Raw genomic sequence first — 17,560 nt, forward strand, 5'->3', positions numbered from 1 at the left:
GAAGGCCTTTCTTTCAAGCTTATGGTAGGACAAGATCTTTACCCTTCTGCTGTTCATTTTAGATATTTTTTGAGATGAATGTGGCCCAAAGTCTTGCCAGTGTGAAAAGCTTTGTTTGGAGCAATGATTCCAGAATTCATTTGAAAAATAATTCAGAAAGTTTTCAGTTGTGTTCAAAAACTTTCATTGGTGTATTTTCCTTGGCTGTTTGTTCAAGTTCTGCATACATTTTGGCTTTCATAATCGTATTCTTATAATTGGTGTATTATTTGGTTGACTTAAAATTGTCCTGAAATTTACTTGTAATAGTGCTTTAATAGTGTTATTGGTTTGTATATGTGATTTTCTGCTAATTTTCTTCTTATTTATGTATTTAAACATTTTGAACAGTGATCCAGATAAACACTACTTAATGTATGAACATGAACGGGTGCCCATTGCCGTCTGTGAGAAAGAGCCCAGCTCCATCATTGCTTTTGCTCTCAGGTATTATTCGTGGGGCTTTTCCACCTATTGTGGTACCTTTATATTTTATGTGTGTTTATCCATTTGCCATACTGTTGAGATCTATCACATAGAGTAGAGCAAAATGCAAGTAAACACAAAGCATTAAATATAAGTAAAAAAATACATTCATTGGGCATGAGTGCTTATTCTCTTCGTATTTGAAAATGTACTCTTTGCTCAAATAATAACAGGATGATTCTTAAGCAAGCTCTTAATAATTATATCAACTAGGTAAGTATCCTCTAACCGTTCTATATGTATTCATTTTATCCTTTCCTTTTATTTATTGACATAATACTTGGAACACATCTACCTAATACTGTTCGAATATCTTTTGTGTTATTTATTCATTTCCTTCCTGCTTCCCACACAAAGCAGGTAAAGTTTCCTTATTCAGAGTAGTGCTGTTCCTATGCCTTAACCCATTTATATGCCCACAGTTATGTGTCTTAAAGAGGGACATCTCTCTCAAAATATTTATATATCACATCTAAAAGAACAAAGCTTTTTAATCTTAATGATATTTTGGCAGTGGTAGAACCTAGCGTAAGTAGAATCTAAGATATTCAATTAAAAACATTTTTTTTTCTATTAGAAGATATTGAAATTTAAAAGGTTTATTTAATATTAAGTTGTCCATTCAATAAATATTTGAATGTCTACAATATGTGGTATATGAGATGTGGGGTATACATGGGTAAACAAGATAGATTTATAGCTTTAGCATTTATGGAGTTTAAAGTTACTATTTGGATAATGAAAAATTTTTTTCCCTGTAGAAGATTGCATATAATAAATTTTTTATCTTTGCTTTTTGGCCTTTAAGAAGATAGTACTTGCTTTTTACTTGATTGCTTAGTCATACTACATTAATAGATAAGAAAGGCAGGAAAGTCAACTGAGTCAAACATACATTTTTTACCATTAGGAAGCAAGTTTTCTAGTTGAGATGATCTTTTTCTCATGTCTTAGAGAAGTAATACACCCTAAGACTCTTCTCTTGTTCCCTAAAACCAATTTATCTAAATCAGGGCTCTCAGACTGCTAGTCCAAGAGTTGGATTTTTTTGGTCATTGAAACATAAATATTTTCTTTTAAAGAAAGTTCAGCATCTTTAAGTTGAAAAGCACTCTCAAGTTCCTTTCCTCTCTGTTATACTAGGTTCATGCTTTTAAATTAGTTGTTAAGGCATTTGGTCTAAACATTAGATCACAATTATTATTTAGGGTTTTGAGCCTGGTTGGTGTGTTGGGTCACATTTTTTTTTTTTTTTTTCTGTGAAGACATTGGCCTTCTTCATTTTTAAAAAATTTAATGATTTTTATTTTTTTCCATTATAGCTGGTATACAGTGTTCTGTCAATTTTCTACTGTACAGCAAGGTGACCCAGTCACACATACACATATACATTCCTTTTTCTCACATTATCATGCTGCATCATAAGTGACTAGATATAGTTCCCAGTGCTATACAGCAGAATTTCATTGCTTATCCATTCCGAAGGCAATAGTTTGCATCTATTATCCCCAAATTCCCAGTCCATCCACTCCCTCCCCCTCCCTCTTGGCAACCACAAGTCTGTTCTCCATGTCCATGAGTTTCTTTTCTGTGAAAAGGTTCATTTATGCCATATATTAGATTCCAGATATAAGTGATATCATATGGTATTTGTCTTTTTCTTTCTGATTTACTTCATTCAGTATGAGAGTCTCTAGTTCCATCCATGTTGCTGCAAATGGCATTGGGTTTTTTCTTTTTTATAGCTGAGTAGTATTCCATTGTGCATATGTACCACATCTTCTTAATCCATTCATCTGTCGATGGATGTTTAGGTTGTTTCCATGTCTTGGCAATTGTGAATAGTGCTGTAATGAACATATGGGTGCATGTGTCTTTTTCAGGGCAAGTTTTGTATGGATATATCCCCAGGTGTGGGATTGCTGGGTCATATGGTAGTTCTATATATAATTTTCTAAGGTACCTCCATAACTGTTTTCCACAGTGGTTGTACCAATTTACATTCCCAGCAACAGTGCAGGAGGGTTCCCTTTTCTCCACACCCTCTCCAGCATTTGTTATTTGTGGAATTATTAATGATGGCTGACCTTCTTCATGAAGCTTCTACTTGATAACTTCTGTTAACTGTAATGTATTTGTTTAATTATGCATGCTTATAATGATTGTGTTTCTGTAATGCAAAGCTTATTATAAAGCATATGATTTATTTTTAAAAAGACCTTAATATTTAACATTTTTCAACCTATTTCTACTCTAAGTTGTAAAGAATACCGGAATGCCTTAGAGGAATTATCCAAAGTGACTCTGCGGAGCAGTGCTGAGGAAGGGCTTCCAACAAACAGGTGATCTGTGACTGAGTAGAATCTATTTTAATAGAGCTATGGCTTCATTTTCTAAATGCTCCTACTTCAGTTTTATTATAGCTTATTGTCAGTATAAAAGTTTCTGGAATATAGTCAGTGGCATTCATGTTTTAGCTAATAAGTGAGGGAATAAAATTCAGGTATAGCAAAAGATCTTTAAAAAATTCTCTTAGGGCACAGTTTTCTGATTATTGTTATAGAAATTCAGTGTATATATTGCTGATTTAAACTTATAACATTTTAAATTCTCTTTATTGTTCTCATTAGAAAAAATAGTAACTTGTGAAATTAGTAAACCACTGCTTAACTTTGTAATTTAAAGTATTTTTGAATTTTCCATAAAAAGATCCTAATAGTTAAAACACAAAACAGACCCCCCCCCCTTTAAGTATGTTCAGCATTTTAGACATTTGAGACAGAAATATTAATACTGTTTGGACTTATGGGTACTAATACAGCTCTGATGGACTTGAGAAAAATATTGTAAGAGCCTATACTTTAATATATTTTTGATATACTCTTATCGCTTTAACATTTTGCTTTTGCTTAAGTCCAGTAGACACTTCAAGACTTTTTCTTCCTGCTCATTGGTGTTTATATAACTTATGTATCAGATTTCTGATATTATGGGTGGCTTTAGGTCAGGAGTAGATTAATGTAGGAATTAGACTACTTACTGTTTTGTATTTGAATCATGTAAAACCAACCTTTCTTTTGTTCTTCATTTTAGTACTTTAGACAGCAGACCAAAGAGTAGCAGCCCTATTAGATTACCTGAGATCAGTGGAGGACAGACAAACCGTACAGCAGAAGCAGAACCACAACCAGGTAAGCTTATAAATGGAGAAGTAGTTACTAGTTTTGTTAGTAATTGTGGTTTGAGGAAGAAAACACATTAAATAAGAAATGCCATCTGGCAAGGATTTATCACTTCTGGTCTTTGAAGTATAATATGGATATAAGATATTTTGTGTATCTTCTTTTATACATATTTTGCTTTTCTTTGATTCTTATCTTACATTTATTGAGTTTGAAACTCCTAGAATCTCATTAAGTCTATGCAGAAGGAAGCAGGACCTGCCTTCCTGACTAGAGCTTTCCATTTAAAGCATATAACCTAGGAATTCCCGGCGTGGCACAGCAGAAATGAATCCGACTAGGAACCATGGGGTTGTGGGTTCGATCCCTGGCCTTGCTCAGTGGGTTAAGGATATGGTGTTGCTGTGAGCTATGGTGTAGGTCACAGATGAGGCACAGATCTGGTGTTGCTGTGGCTGTGGTGTAGGCCGGCAGCTATAGCTCCGATTAGACCCCTAGCCTGGGAACCTCCATATGCCCTGGGTGTGGCCCTAAAAAGCAAAAAACTAAAAACTAAAAAAAAAAAAACAAAAAACAAAGCATACAACCTAAGAAATATAATTGCAACTTTTTTGTTTTTGTGGCATTTATTGTTGGCATTGTGGAAAGAACTTCTCACATATTATCTCCTTTAATCCTTACAATACCCCATAAGAATTAATGTATCAGCATTTTTCAGAAAGTAAGTTATGACCAAGATTAAGCAAATTGCTCAAGATTATACAGGTAGAGGTGAGCTAGGATTTGAATTTGGGTCTTTTTGTCTTTGTCAGTTAGGAATATTCACTACCCATTGGGTCTTAAACAAATGAGAGTTTATTTTTCTAAAAAAGCAACATCAGCAGGTGGGCAGTTGCTGGCCTTGGTTCAGCTACTCAGCATTGTCATGACAACATAGAGATAGTTTCTCTTTGATTCTCTATAAGTTTTACTCACATTCAAAAATGTTCCACTTAATGTCTGGATTGAAGGCAGAAAGAAGGGAGGTACAAGCTGCAGTTATTCCATTTCATTAGGAAATTTTCTTCCCTCTTCAGTCTCACTGATTAGAACTGAGGCTCATGGACACCCTTTCCTGGAAAGGAGACAGAGAAAGTGATGAGCAGCCTTGTCCTGGCTGACTTGTACAAATCATGTCATTTCCTGGAGTTCTTTACACATTACTGCCCCAAATAAAATTAGAGTTCTGCTTTGCTTGCTTGCTTGCTAAAAAAAAAAAAAAAATTAGAGTTCTTTTAGTAAGACAAGGTGAGATTGGACATTAAGGAGGCCCTAATGGTTTCTGCCACCCTAAGTAAGTACTTCATCATTGACTTTTTTTTTTGTCTTTTTTTTTGGTCCTTTTTAGGGCCATACCTGTGGCATTTGGAGGTTCCCAGGCTAGGGGTCTAATCGGAGCTGTAGCAGCTGGCCTATGCCAGAGCCACAGCAATGCCAGATCCGAGCCATGTCTACAACCTACACCACAGCTCATGGCAACGCCGGATCATCAACCCACTGAGCAAGGCCAAGGAACGAACCTGCAGCCCCATGGTTCCTAGTCAGATTCCTTTCAGCTGCGCCACAAAGGGAACTCCCATGATTGACATTTGACATGGATTTTATTATTGCCAAATGTATAAGATTATATGTATTAACGATACAGTGAAGCTCAAAACTAAGGATAAATGTATAGGGGAAGCTTTAGTAATATTTTTGGTCATCCTATACCAAAATTTATTTTTTGAAATTATATATTTTGCTGAATTAAAATGTAGGAACACAGATGATATAAATATGTTACCTTTAACTTTCAATCCTTGTGACTTGGAATGCTGTTTGTATTAGTTTAATTAACTGTATGGTAATACTCTGAGAACCCAGCCCTAACGTAATCTTGTTGCTTAAGATATGACAGCCTTGGAAGGATATTTTTAAAAGGCTTTCTGTATAATTTCTTACATTTTGATATATACATACATAGCCATTTTGAGCACTGCTCTTTTATGTCTGATAATAAGAGTGTTTGCCCCCCCCAATAAAACATATGGAATAATAATCTGTGCAAATGAAAGTATCAGTGTTACTCACATTTATTACCCTCATGTAATGGTTACTGCTAACAAAAGAATGAGTTCTAAAGTTTTATTTTTCCACTTGCAGTGACCTGTACTGAATATGTTGCCTCTTATTTTTAGCCAAAAAGGCTTCTGGAATGTTGTCCTTCTTCCGAGGGACAGCAGGGAAAAGCCCTGATCTCTCTTCCCAGAAGAGAGAGACCTTGCGTGGAGCAGATAGTGCTTACTACCAGGTGGGGCAGACGGGCAAGGAGGGGACGGAGAGTCAAGGCGTTGAGCCTCAAGGTGTGTTGAAGGAGACCAACTGTGCTCGTTCTAGCCTTCGGCTGACCTGTTCTAGTTGCTTATGTTCCTTATAGCTTTAAGTAGATGCTTCTGCTGCCCAAACCAGGGCATTCCCTCTCTTCTCACACCTCAGTGCGGGGTAGAGTGGGAAAAGCATGGCCCTTGGAGAATCCAGCTGGTTTCAGATGTCATGGCTATCACTTATTGTGTGGTGGAGTCAGAAATCCTTACCTTCCGTACCTGTACCAGCGGCAAAAGCAATGTCTTCCAAGGTTTACTGAGGACTAAGTGACATTACCCATGTAAAACATCCATCTCACTGTGTAGCTCACAGTGTGTATTCAAATGTTTTCAGCTCACTGCTCCCCAGACGTTACCTTTCTTTTCCAGTCTCCATAAGGTTGAGGCTCTTGATAGGCACCTTCATCTTGATACTGAAAAATTACATCCACCTGATTGTATTTGAATGCAGAATTAGACCAAGAGTTGGTAAACCGTGCTGACCTGTCTGTACGTAAAGCTGTGTTGGAGCAGAGGCACACCCATTCCTGTACTTACGCTGACTGCTCTCATGTGTTATAGTGGCAAGTTGAGTAGTTGCAGTGGAGTACAAAACTTACCATCTATTCCTATACAGAAATAGTTTGGTGACCCCTGGGTGAGATCATGAATTACTATTTGAAAAAATAGGAACTGCATGATAGGTTTTCAGTATTAATTTTAAGATATGTGTTTAGTAGTTTATAGGCTGCTATTGGGCTGTGATCCTTGGAAGGCATTGGTGCTTCAAAAAAAATAATTTTGAAATGTGAAACTTAGAGGATGACTTGTTCTTCTAGATGTTAAAATATATTACAAATCTACAACAATTAAAGTGGATCTGGTAGTGGGTTTGCCAGACAAATCAGTCAAATAGAAAAAAAAAAAAATAGCTCTGGGTATTCCCATTATGGCTTAGTGGTTTAAGAACCCGACATAGTATCTGCAAGAATGCGGGTTTAGTCCCTGGACCCACTCAGTGGGTTAAGGATTCGGCATTGCCATGAGCTGTGGTGGAGGTCACAGATGTGGCTCAAATTCAGTGTGGCTGTGGCTTAGTCTGGCAGCTGCTGCTCCGATTCAACCCCTAGCCTGGGAACTTCCATATGCCACAGGTGTGGCCGTAAAAAGAAAAAAAGATAGCTCTGAAGTAGAAACTAGTATATTTTCTATATTGTACATATATCTTAGTATATGATAAAGCATCTCAAACTATTGGGGAAACATTATTCTATACAAAGGGGAAACTGATCATAAACTCTGGTAAAGCAGCCGCAGAAAGTCATGATGTTAGAGCTGAGTTGGTCTGTTGCTATCATAGGGATTACTTACATATGAGAAAAATTGTTCTTCAATCTGAAATCTCTGATTTTTAAGTCTAAAAATTGGTCTTTCAAAAGGTGCCTACATTTTTATTGTAATAGTTTGCACAGTTAATTGTATATGTGATACTTGAGAGTGACTTGACTAGGATAGGAGGAGTTGACTTGATAGATTTATTGTTATATCAGGGAAAAAGAACAGACAAAATGAACTGACAGCTATCTAAAACTTTGGCTTTCCTAATGATGTTAAATATTAAACCTTTTAGATGATGTGGATGGAGGAGATGCACAGAAGAAACAGCTTGCAAATCCTCATGTGGAGCTTCGTAAGTATGAGAGATGTCTTTGGTTTGGGGATAGGAACTGTAGTTGAGCAAATCCCATTATTTGAAACTTTGACCTTTCATTAGATAAGTATCCTATTTCTTGAAATGAATATTAAGTCTGTGTGCTGATGAAGGTTGCTTTAATCTTGATTTAGTTTATAAAAAATACGTTAATTTAGAAAAAGTTTATAAATTTAAAAATTATAATTTGATTAAGTGTCTGATGTTTATTTATAAAAGCTTTTTTTGTGTGTGATTTAGAGTCACAGAGCCTTAAGGCATCTAGAATTGTGAGTGTGTGCGCATGCAAGTGCCAAAAATTTATCACCCAGGATTTTACTATCATGTATAGTAAAATTTATGATGTCAAAGTACAGTGATGATACATAATACAGTAGGCAGCATAAAATTATAAATGGGTCTTACTTATGATTAATTTTTCTGTAAATATGTAAGTGTGGTCCTAAGATGCTCTCTAATCCTCCCTGAAGATAACTTTAACAGGATTGTGATAAACAGGGATATAGCAGACATAATACGAGAAATGCCATCACAGAGAAAATTAAATGGGTGCATTTGGTGGTTGTAGGGAGTGAGCAAGGAGGAAAAGGTATTTCTGATTCATAAAAGCTTTTTTAAACACTTCTGTTTGTAGAATTTTCTGATGCCAATGCCAAGTTTTACTGTCGGCTCTACTATGCGGGAGAGTTTCATAAGATGCGAGAAGTGATTCTGGGCAGCAGTGAAGAGGATTTCATTCGTTCCCTTTCTCACTCTTCGCCATGGCAGGCCCGTGGGGGCAAGTCAGGAGCAGCCTTTTATGCAACTGAAGGTAAGTCTCTAATCATACTGCTTAAGTCGTATCCATCTTTTTTCCTCGGATAATTTGTGAATCTCTTGAACGGAGGTAATATAATACTGTCAGTGGGCAAAGTTCTCTGTTTTTCTTTGTATGCTTGAGGGGATGAAATAAGAATATTTAAAAGAATATATGGTGTGTAATTAGAGTACAAACATTGATCAAATCCTTACTAAATTCTTTCTAATCTGAGCTTCCCAGATGTAAATAGTAACAGAGAACTTCCAGAAAACTCAAAAGGGTACCACCAAAGAGCCGATGAGAGAAAGATCAAAATAGAAACATTTAACCTAAAAACTGAAAGGCCAAGTTCTTTTTTTTGTCTTTTTGCCATTTCTAGGGCTGCTCCCGAGGCATATGGAGGCTCCCAGGCTAGGGATCTAATCAGAGCTGTAGCCACTGGCCTACGCCACAGTCACAGCAACGTGGGATCCGAGCCACGTCTGCAAACTACACCACAGCTCACAGCAACGCCGGATCCTTAACCCACTGAGCAAGGCCAGGGATCAAACCCACAACCTCATGGTTCCTAGTCGTTAACCACTGAGCCACGACGGGAACTCCCTGAAAGGCCAAGTTCTTAACCTAAACTGAAAGGCCAGGTTCTTGACCACAAGGGTTTACAGATGATTGTGACCATTTGGATTTCACGTTCCGTTCTCCATACTCATTGGAAGCAAAATTATTTGAGACAGTGCAGCAGGAGAGATGTTACTTGATAAGAACTTTCCTCAATGTTACTTACTGGGTTGTTAACAAAGGAGTTTACAAAATTTTGCTTGATAGTTTTACAAAGTAGATCATCTAGCAATGAATTTACATGTGGTATTATCAAAAGTAGAGGTTTCTTGACCAATCTCAGAAGCCCTTCCGAACCTTCAATTACTTGAGAGCTATGTTCTGATTGAAATTTTCTTGGTAGTATCAGAAAATGTCCCTTAAAAAATGATGCAGGAGTTCCCATTGTGGCACAGTGGAAACAAATCCGACTAGTATCCATGTGGATGTGGGTTCAATAACTGCTTCACTCAGTGGGTTAAGATTCCAGGGTTGCTGTGTGTAGGTTGCAAACTTGGCTTGGATCTGGTGTTGCTGTGCTGTGGTGCAGGCCGGCAGCTGCAGCTCTGATTTGACTGGGAAGCTCCATATTGCTGTGGATGTGGCCCTAAAAAGCAAAAATAAAGAAAAATAAATAAAGTGAACAAATCAGTTGGGTTCTTTGGAATGGTTTATTATAGATTATCTCACTAAATCGCACCATCGAATAAACATGAAATTCTTGCCTTTTAGATGATAGATTCATTCTGAAGCAAATGCCTCGTCTGGAAGTCCAGTCTTTCCTTGACTTTGCACCACACTACTTCAATTATATTACAAATGCCGTTCAACAAAAGGTAGAAATCCCAAGCCTTTATCTGTAATTAGAGCTTACTGGGCTTTTTTCACCTCCTGGAAAACTGTCCTAATGACAGTTTTCTCCATGGTAATATGTGAACAGGACATAGCTAGGCCTCTGCTATGCTACTGAGGTGTGATAGAATGAAGGAATTTCAAAGTCTTTTTCCTGCCTTTGCCACTGAGGAACCAAGAGATCTTGAGCATGTTGCATTTAATTACTCCTGTGTGTGTTAAAAATATTTAGATGAGAATAACTGCACATGTAGCAGTTTGTAACTTTATAATTTTTGTTGAGAAATGAGGACGTGGGTCTCTTAGATAGAGAGGAAGCCAGTGGCCCAGATTTGCCTACTTGTCATTAAGCCATGCCCCTCCCAGTAAGAGTATGAAGGAGTCACATGAATAATCCAGACACTGGTATTGCATTGCAAATAATCCCTTTTTAAAACTGAGATATAGTAGATTTACAGTATTATATTAGTTTCAGTGTACAGCATAGTGATATAGTATTTTTGCAGATTATACTCATTATGAGTTATTACAAGAGAATAGCTCTACTTCCCTAGATATACAGTATCTCTTTGTTGCTTATCTATTTTGTAGAGTAGGTTGTTAATCTCATACTCCTAATTGGTCCCTCTCCCATTCCTTCTCTCCTTTGATAACTACAAGTTTGTTTTCTTTGTCTGTTTCTGTTGTGCATATGTACTCATTTATATTGTTTTTTTAGATTTTCATATATCTGATATTATACAGTGTTTGTCTTTCTCTGACATATTTCACTAAGCATAATTTTCATAAATAATCCTTTCTGATAAGAGTTTACTCACACCTTTTCTTGATTAGAGGCCCACTGCATTGGCCAAGATTCTTGGAGTTTACCGAATTGGTTATAAGAATTCTCAGAACAACACCGAGAAGAAGTTAGATCTCCTTGTCATGGAAAATCTTTTCTATGGGAGGAAGATGGCACAGGTAGGTTATTAGACTATGCAAAGCATTTAGTTACTGGAACCCTTCGTACTTCTGGTTCCTGAATATAATAAATTTGAAAATAACATGTTATTTGATAGTAAATATTAAACTTTGGTTAAAAGATGAAATTTAACTTTTGAGTATTGAACCCTATAGGAAAGAGTAAAGAGGAATATTGTGGGCTGGTCCTAAAATTTAATGTATCCAATATCCTAGAAACACAGAATTATAGAATAAAAAGGCAGGTCCAACGGATCAGTTTTAAAAATGAAGAATCTGGGGCTCAGAGAAATTGAGTACTTTACCAAAGTCACACACTTATATACCTGGAACTCAGGTTAGTCTAGGTTCTAGAATAGTACTTATTCTTCAATGTGCTTGGTCCTTGAGCTATTTCCAGTCAGGGGTGAGAAAAGGAGCTTGTACCAGAATGTAATTTAATGTACTACTTTCTTCATCGAGAATGTTTTGCTATGGGCAAAACATCTGCTGAATTAAACTGTGTTTAATGATGTAGTTGGTTGTCATTCTGGCACTAACCTCTCTGTCAGCAGGAGCCAGAAACAACTGGCTAGACGATAGTCTGTGGAATACACTTCAGGTCTCACTGCTCTAGTACCCAAGTCCCCTGACCTCTGAGTCCCCTGACCCTGACCATTGCTTTTCTTACTGCCCAGAAATTCCTGCAGATATGCTGTTGCTTTTATATTATCCTAAATAATTGTACAGTTTTGGTGTCAAAACATGAAGTTTCTTAAAACTATTTGTATCTGTTTTTTAAACTGCTTTATCATCCAACGACATATTTTTGGAATTACTTGTTAATGTTTCTTAGAGTTAATCAAATGGGTCTCCATATTTCTGAAATGTTTCAATTATTGAGTCTGTATGCATTAATTCTATATGGTCCAATTAAATCACTATGTGTTTTATGTATTATGCAATTATTATGCATGCATTTAGTGATTTAATGTTATATGTTATGATTAAGTTTTAAATTTAAGTTTTAAAGTGTGTATAAGGGTAATGGCTACAAGGAAGCTTTCTGCCTTTTAAATTTAATAGCATTAATTAACCATTTGTAGTAATGCACATACAAATGACAGAGAATATTCTTTCTGCTAGGTTTTTGATTTGAAAGGTTCACTTAGGAATCGAAATGTAAAAACTGATACAGGGAAAGAGAGTTGTGATGTGGTCCTGCTGGATGAAAATCTCTTAAAGATGGTTCGAGACAACCCTCTGTATATCCGTTCTCATTCCAAAGCTGTGCTGAGAGCCTCCATCCGTAGTGACTCCCACTTCCTTTCCAGCCACCTCATTATAGATTATTCTCTGCTGGTTGGGCGAGATGATACCAGCAATGAGCTGGTAGTTGGAATTATCGGTAAGTCAATGAGCAGGCCTTATGTGTAGTTCATCATTTGAAGCCAGAGTAAAATTTGAAGACTGTACTGAGCCTGATTTAGTAATAGCTTATTGAAAATTTGCACAAACTTTCATTTAAAATTTTAATTTTTTTATTAAAATTTTTTTTTTTTAACTATTTTAGGCTGCACCCATGGCATATGGAGGTTCCCAGGCTAGGGGTTGAATTGGAGCTGCAGCCACCAACCTATGCCACAGCCACAGCCACAGCAACATGGGATCCAAGCCACGTCTGCAAGCTACACCACAGCTCACGGCAACGCTGGATCCTTAACTCACCGAGCAAGGCCAGGGATCGTACCCGCATCCTCAAGGATCCTAGTTGGATTTCTTAACCACTGAGCCATAAAGGGAACTCCTGAAATTTTTAAAATAATAGTTTTTATTTTTATTTATTTATTTATTTTTGGTCTTTTTAGGACCGCACCTGTGGCATATGGATGTTCCCGGGCTAGGGGTCTAATCGGAGCTGTAGCCACCTGCCTATGCCAGAGCCACAGCAAGACCAGATCCCAGCCAAGTCTGCGACCTACACCACAGCTCACTGCAACGCCAGATCCTTAAGCCACTGAGCAAGGCCAGGGATTGAACCCGCAACCTCATGGTTCCTAGTTGGATTCATTTCCGCTGCACCATGACGGGAACTGCAAAATAATAGTTTTCATATTCTGGTACCTTCTCTTCAGGTTCCTCATTTCTGTTTTCATTCTCTTTACCCAAATTATCTGTATTCAAAAATCAGTTAAAAGTGAAGCTCTTTGAGATTGTTGTGAGGATTAAGTGGATTAATGTGGTAAAATCCCATTAGGACAGCCTCTGGCATATTGTCAGCATCTGCAATATTGTCAGCACTCAATAAGCTAACTATTGTAAAAGTAATAATAGTAGCAATAGTGGTTATTATCTGCTTATATTTATTAAGAGAGCTTTTACTGCTACTTTCACCCCTGCAACAGATTATATCCGAACCTTTACTTGGGACAAAAAGCTTGAGATGGTTGTGAAATCAACAGGAATTTTAGGAGGACAAGGTGAGTAGAATTTTTGTTTTGTTTACTCTTTAAACTGTTCTCATGTCTTCCTTATCAGTTAACATACAACAAATGGATACTTAAAAACATTATAAAGCGTAAGTGGTTTTCTTTGATTTTTGTCATTTCCAAGATGAACAAATAATAAAGAGATTTGTTTAGGTGGAGAAATAAGGGGTTTTAAATTTGTGTTAAGATGCCAGAGATTCTCGAAATGAAAAGTTAAAAAAGGTGAGAGGTTCTGAACAAGAGGTTGTCCTGAATGAACCCTTGAGATCCTCTAAGTTCTTTGAGCATTGCTAGCACCATTTGTGCTTTCAGACACCTCTCTCATCTCTAGGCAAGAGGGCCTTTTAATATAAAAACCTCCTACCAAGAAGGACCTGTCCCTTGTCATGTGGCACAGTGAACAAGCCCACTTTCTGTTTACACGGCGTGGCATTTTACATCCGTTTACGAGGAAGAACATAGCTGTTGAAGTCCATTGTCTGATCAATTCTCTAAGCTTCCTTTTTCCTTTTCCCTTTCCTAATCTTAGGTAAAATGCCTACTGTGGTCTCTCCAGAGTTGTACAGGACTAGATTTTGTGAAGCAATGGACAAGTATTTCCTAATGGTACCAGACCACTGGACAGGCTTGGGTCTGAACTGCTGAAACGAAGCACATACTTTGAATGGACCAGGAAGAAAAGGGGCCTGGACCCCAGGACCAAAAATAAGCTACATGTTGTATTTCTTCATCACATTCACCACTGTATGCAGAGGCCTTTCAGTTCTGCAGCTGTGAGCCATTTGTAGCTGCAGGGTTAAAACTCCATGGATTTGCACTCCAGTTTTAGATACCCACAGATTAGCTGTCCATAGGCTGGGAAGTTGCATGAAATTTTTTTTTCACTTCCGCTGGAGTCTAGACACATTTCAAAGGGCTGAGGACAGACGTATGGTTAGCTATGAGGAGATAGGGTGAAAAAGGAGTTGTGGAGACATCCTATTTGCTAACAATCATGTTAAGAAAACATTGTCTCATAGATTATGACTCTCCTGGCGTCACATTTGATACATTCTTTACCTAGAAAGCATTTGTAGAGCTGGTGAATTTGTTTTGTGTTTCTTATGTAACAATTTAATGTTGCCAAGTATCAGAATTTCTGAAACCTTAAAAAAAATTCTGAATTATTCTATTAATGGCCAGTTAAGCAGCTTGCCGCAGTCTGTTCTCGTTTTATTGAGGAATCAGACTTAAATTGGAAATCCCGTCATGTTCTCTTTCTTGCCCTGTTTTTGAGTATGTTTGATGTTTTTCAAGTTCTGGCCCCATTTGTCTGCAGGTAGTAGGAGGCTACAGGCATTAACTTTAAGCCTTTTTCTGGAGCTGTTTTTTAAGCTTGTTTTACAACTTTTGTGCAAGTAATATGCTGAACTGCACTTGTCTGCACATGCTCATATTCTAGATTTTTTCTCCCACTTTCAGGGAAACGTTAGTAAGTGAGTCTACAATGACTAAATCCCCAAAGGGATAATTATTAATGAAGATTGTTTTTCTTTTTTTTAATGTAAAAAATAAATCAGGCCTAATCCAAGAAATTGGGTAAGGGAAGCACTGGCTTGTTTTTTTTGTTGTTGTTGAGGTAAAGTGTCCTTTTCAATATGACTAGCAATTTATGTGGCATCCCTAAAATTAAGTTACCATTAGGGATATCCTTGTTTTCTAACTTTCTGTACCAGTTTCTAGGCTAGTTCTGACTATTGAGAAATGTTAATTGTTCAGATATTCTTTGTAAGAAACTCCTTATTTAGTAGAGTTTTAAAAAGTGATCAGAAGTACTAAACTATCTTTCTAGAAATAACACAACCCTGAATATTATCTCTTGGCTTCTTTCCATAATAAGGACAATTTGGGGATTTATAAAGTTTGAAGGATTCCACTCTTTTCAGGCTTCCTGTGGTAGCAAGTTTCTATTGCAACTTTCACATGATAAGAAAAAAAAAAAATGTGGCTACATTCCAGTTACAGAGACTGTAACCTAGGAACATTTTGGAATGTTTGCTTGAGAAAAAGAAAGCATTAGTTTGGTACTTGGTAGCTTATTAGAAAACATGGTTTGTTTGGCACTAGAAGCAAGTTATCCAGGGACTTAACGTCTGATCTGACGATAAACACTTTTTTTTTTTTTAAACATGTGCTGTGCCTTTTGAAAATATGCAAAACGCTGACAATTTTGGTTTTGATGTCAAAGGGAGTTGTACATGGCTGGAAGATGTAGAATATTACTCACTTCTCAACGTGCCCAGGAACAATGGACTTTGCACCTCATGTTGAATGCAAGCAGGTTTTGCATCTCTGTTTTTTTCTGTCAGGAGACTTAGGGTTATTTCCTATTTCCCACACCCCTCGTCAGGACCACTTCCAGGAGCAGGTCTTTCCTTCACTGTGATCAGAGGTTATTTCTTTGTTTTAGTCTCAATACCACATCTAGAGCTTGAACGCTCCATTGGAGTAGGTCTTAACGTAATGTATCATGTTGATTTTGTTTTCCTTGCCCATGACTTGAAGAACCTTTTTTTTTTTTTTTTTTTAAGTGCTGCTGCTGCTCAGATAATTTTGTGGCTAAAAAAAAATCCCAGTACAGCATAATCTTAAGCAATACTTGTTGCCTTGCAAGGCTGATGTGTCCTTTTAAAACTGTCTTAATGAAGGAGAAATATAGAATTTAATTTGTTGTGAGTGGTAGAACTATATCCCTGGCCCCTAGCTTCTCCTGTTTAGGCCACTACCAGATATAAAAGGCTTTTCAAATATTGTGTACTCAGTGATAAGCACTGAGTGCCTGTTTACCTCTCTTGAATTCCCCTTTGAGGCCTGGAGAACCTTGAGGCTGAAAAGTTAAGAATGAGGAAGAAACCTTACTACTTTCTTCCTTAGACAAAAAACGAATTCTGTGGATAATTGAGAGTATAGCATGAGAAAGCTATGTGAACATGTTGCATTGTTTAAAAATCTTATTTAGAATCTGAAGTGTTTTGATGCCATCAATACTTTATTTAAAAGTGAAAAGGATTTACTTTTTTCTTACCCAGGCCTAAGAAAAATAAGGGGCATAAGTGGTTGCAAGCCCTTTTGTAGTCTATTGAATATTTTAAATTTATATATAGTCAAATTTTCCTACGGAGTGTCCTGCTTATGATTTTTTTCCTTGGCCCAGCAGTGAGTGGTTTTCTAGCTTCAGCTTTTATTAGGTATTGTAAATAGGAGGGTTGTATTGGTTTTTGTGGCATTAGCTTCTCCTTGGCTTCTTACCCATTAGTGGTGGGCTTGTATAAAAGTGCTGAGGAAAGTAATCTACCTGCAGGTAGCTTGCTTAGCTGGCAGAGTGAAAACCCTTGTGAATGAGCCTGGTGGTGAAACAGATCAGGTCATTCATGATTCCTCAAGTGTTAACATACTGACTTAAAGCAGTATTCAAACCATCTAGTGCAATGCCTTTTTTGTTTGTTTTTGTAACACGGGTGCAGTTGTATTATAGAAAAATAAAAATTACAATCATGAGCAGTTTTATTAATGCTGCTGTGCTGGTTTTGTAAAAAAAATGTATATTATGTCTTTGACAGGTTTAATTTTAACCAGAGAAATGACATTATACGTCAGAATAGCCTCTTTTAATTTAATATGAAAAATTCAATTAACAATATTGAAAATACTTAATGTATCATATTGTATATATTTCTCTACTTTGGTTCCAGCTGTTTTATATGATTGACATGTTATTTAAGAGCTAAAACTGCCTTGATGTTTTGAAAACTCACACTGTAAAAAAGAAGACTTAGAATAAACAGAATCAAATTCACTTTATTTTGAATCTGCTTGAGAAAATTAATAACTAGGGGAGATGGAGTTGGGTGTGGAAGCCTAGCCCCTGGCCCAGCAGTGCTGCCCTCTGTTCATTCTCTCCCCCTTTGTTTTCCTACTGGAGAATTGAGGTCTTGCCCTACTAAATAACCCTTCTTTTTAAGTCTCAGAAAGGAGGTGCTATATCCTTGGGTTCTCTTGGGCCAGTATGGACCTGGCCTTTTCTGTCCTCCTTGCACCCACCC

General features: G+C 37.1%; 1 protein-coding gene across 10 annotated transcripts in view; it reads left to right on the plus strand.

Moving 5' to 3' along the window:
* PIKFYVE (phosphoinositide kinase, FYVE-type zinc finger containing) overlaps positions 1-17,325 on the plus strand; it is a 99,603-nt gene extending 82,278 nt beyond the window's left edge. For 6 of the 10 annotated variants that reach the window (XM_047773368.1, XM_047773373.1, XM_047773369.1 and 3 more), the window contains 11 exons: positions 391-486; positions 2,784-2,867; positions 3,619-3,716; positions 5,924-6,088; positions 7,719-7,778; positions 8,434-8,610; positions 9,928-10,031; positions 10,882-11,010; positions 12,136-12,397; positions 13,395-13,469; positions 14,008-17,325. In XM_047773368.1, the coding sequence (XP_047629324.1) occupies positions 391-486; positions 2,784-2,867; positions 3,619-3,716; positions 5,924-6,088; positions 7,719-7,778; positions 8,434-8,610; positions 9,928-10,031; positions 10,882-11,010; positions 12,136-12,397; positions 13,395-13,469; positions 14,008-14,123 (1,366 nt within the window). In that variant the 3' untranslated portion in view covers positions 14,124-17,325. Of the gene's footprint in view, positions 1-390; positions 487-2,783; positions 2,868-3,618; positions 3,717-5,923; positions 6,089-7,718; positions 7,779-8,433; positions 8,611-9,927; positions 10,032-10,881; positions 11,011-12,135; positions 12,398-13,394; positions 13,470-14,007 lie in introns of those variants that run through there. The other 4 variants (XM_047773375.1, XM_047773372.1, XR_007134078.1 and 1 more) reach the window with 4 other exon arrangements.
* The last annotated feature ends 235 nt before the right edge of the window (positions 17,326-17,560 follow it).

The sequence above is a fragment of the Phacochoerus africanus genome, chromosome 3, assembly GCF_016906955.1.
Source record: "Phacochoerus africanus isolate WHEZ1 chromosome 3, ROS_Pafr_v1, whole genome shotgun sequence".
Classification (NCBI taxonomy): Eukaryota; Metazoa; Chordata; class Mammalia; order Artiodactyla; family Suidae; genus Phacochoerus; species Phacochoerus africanus.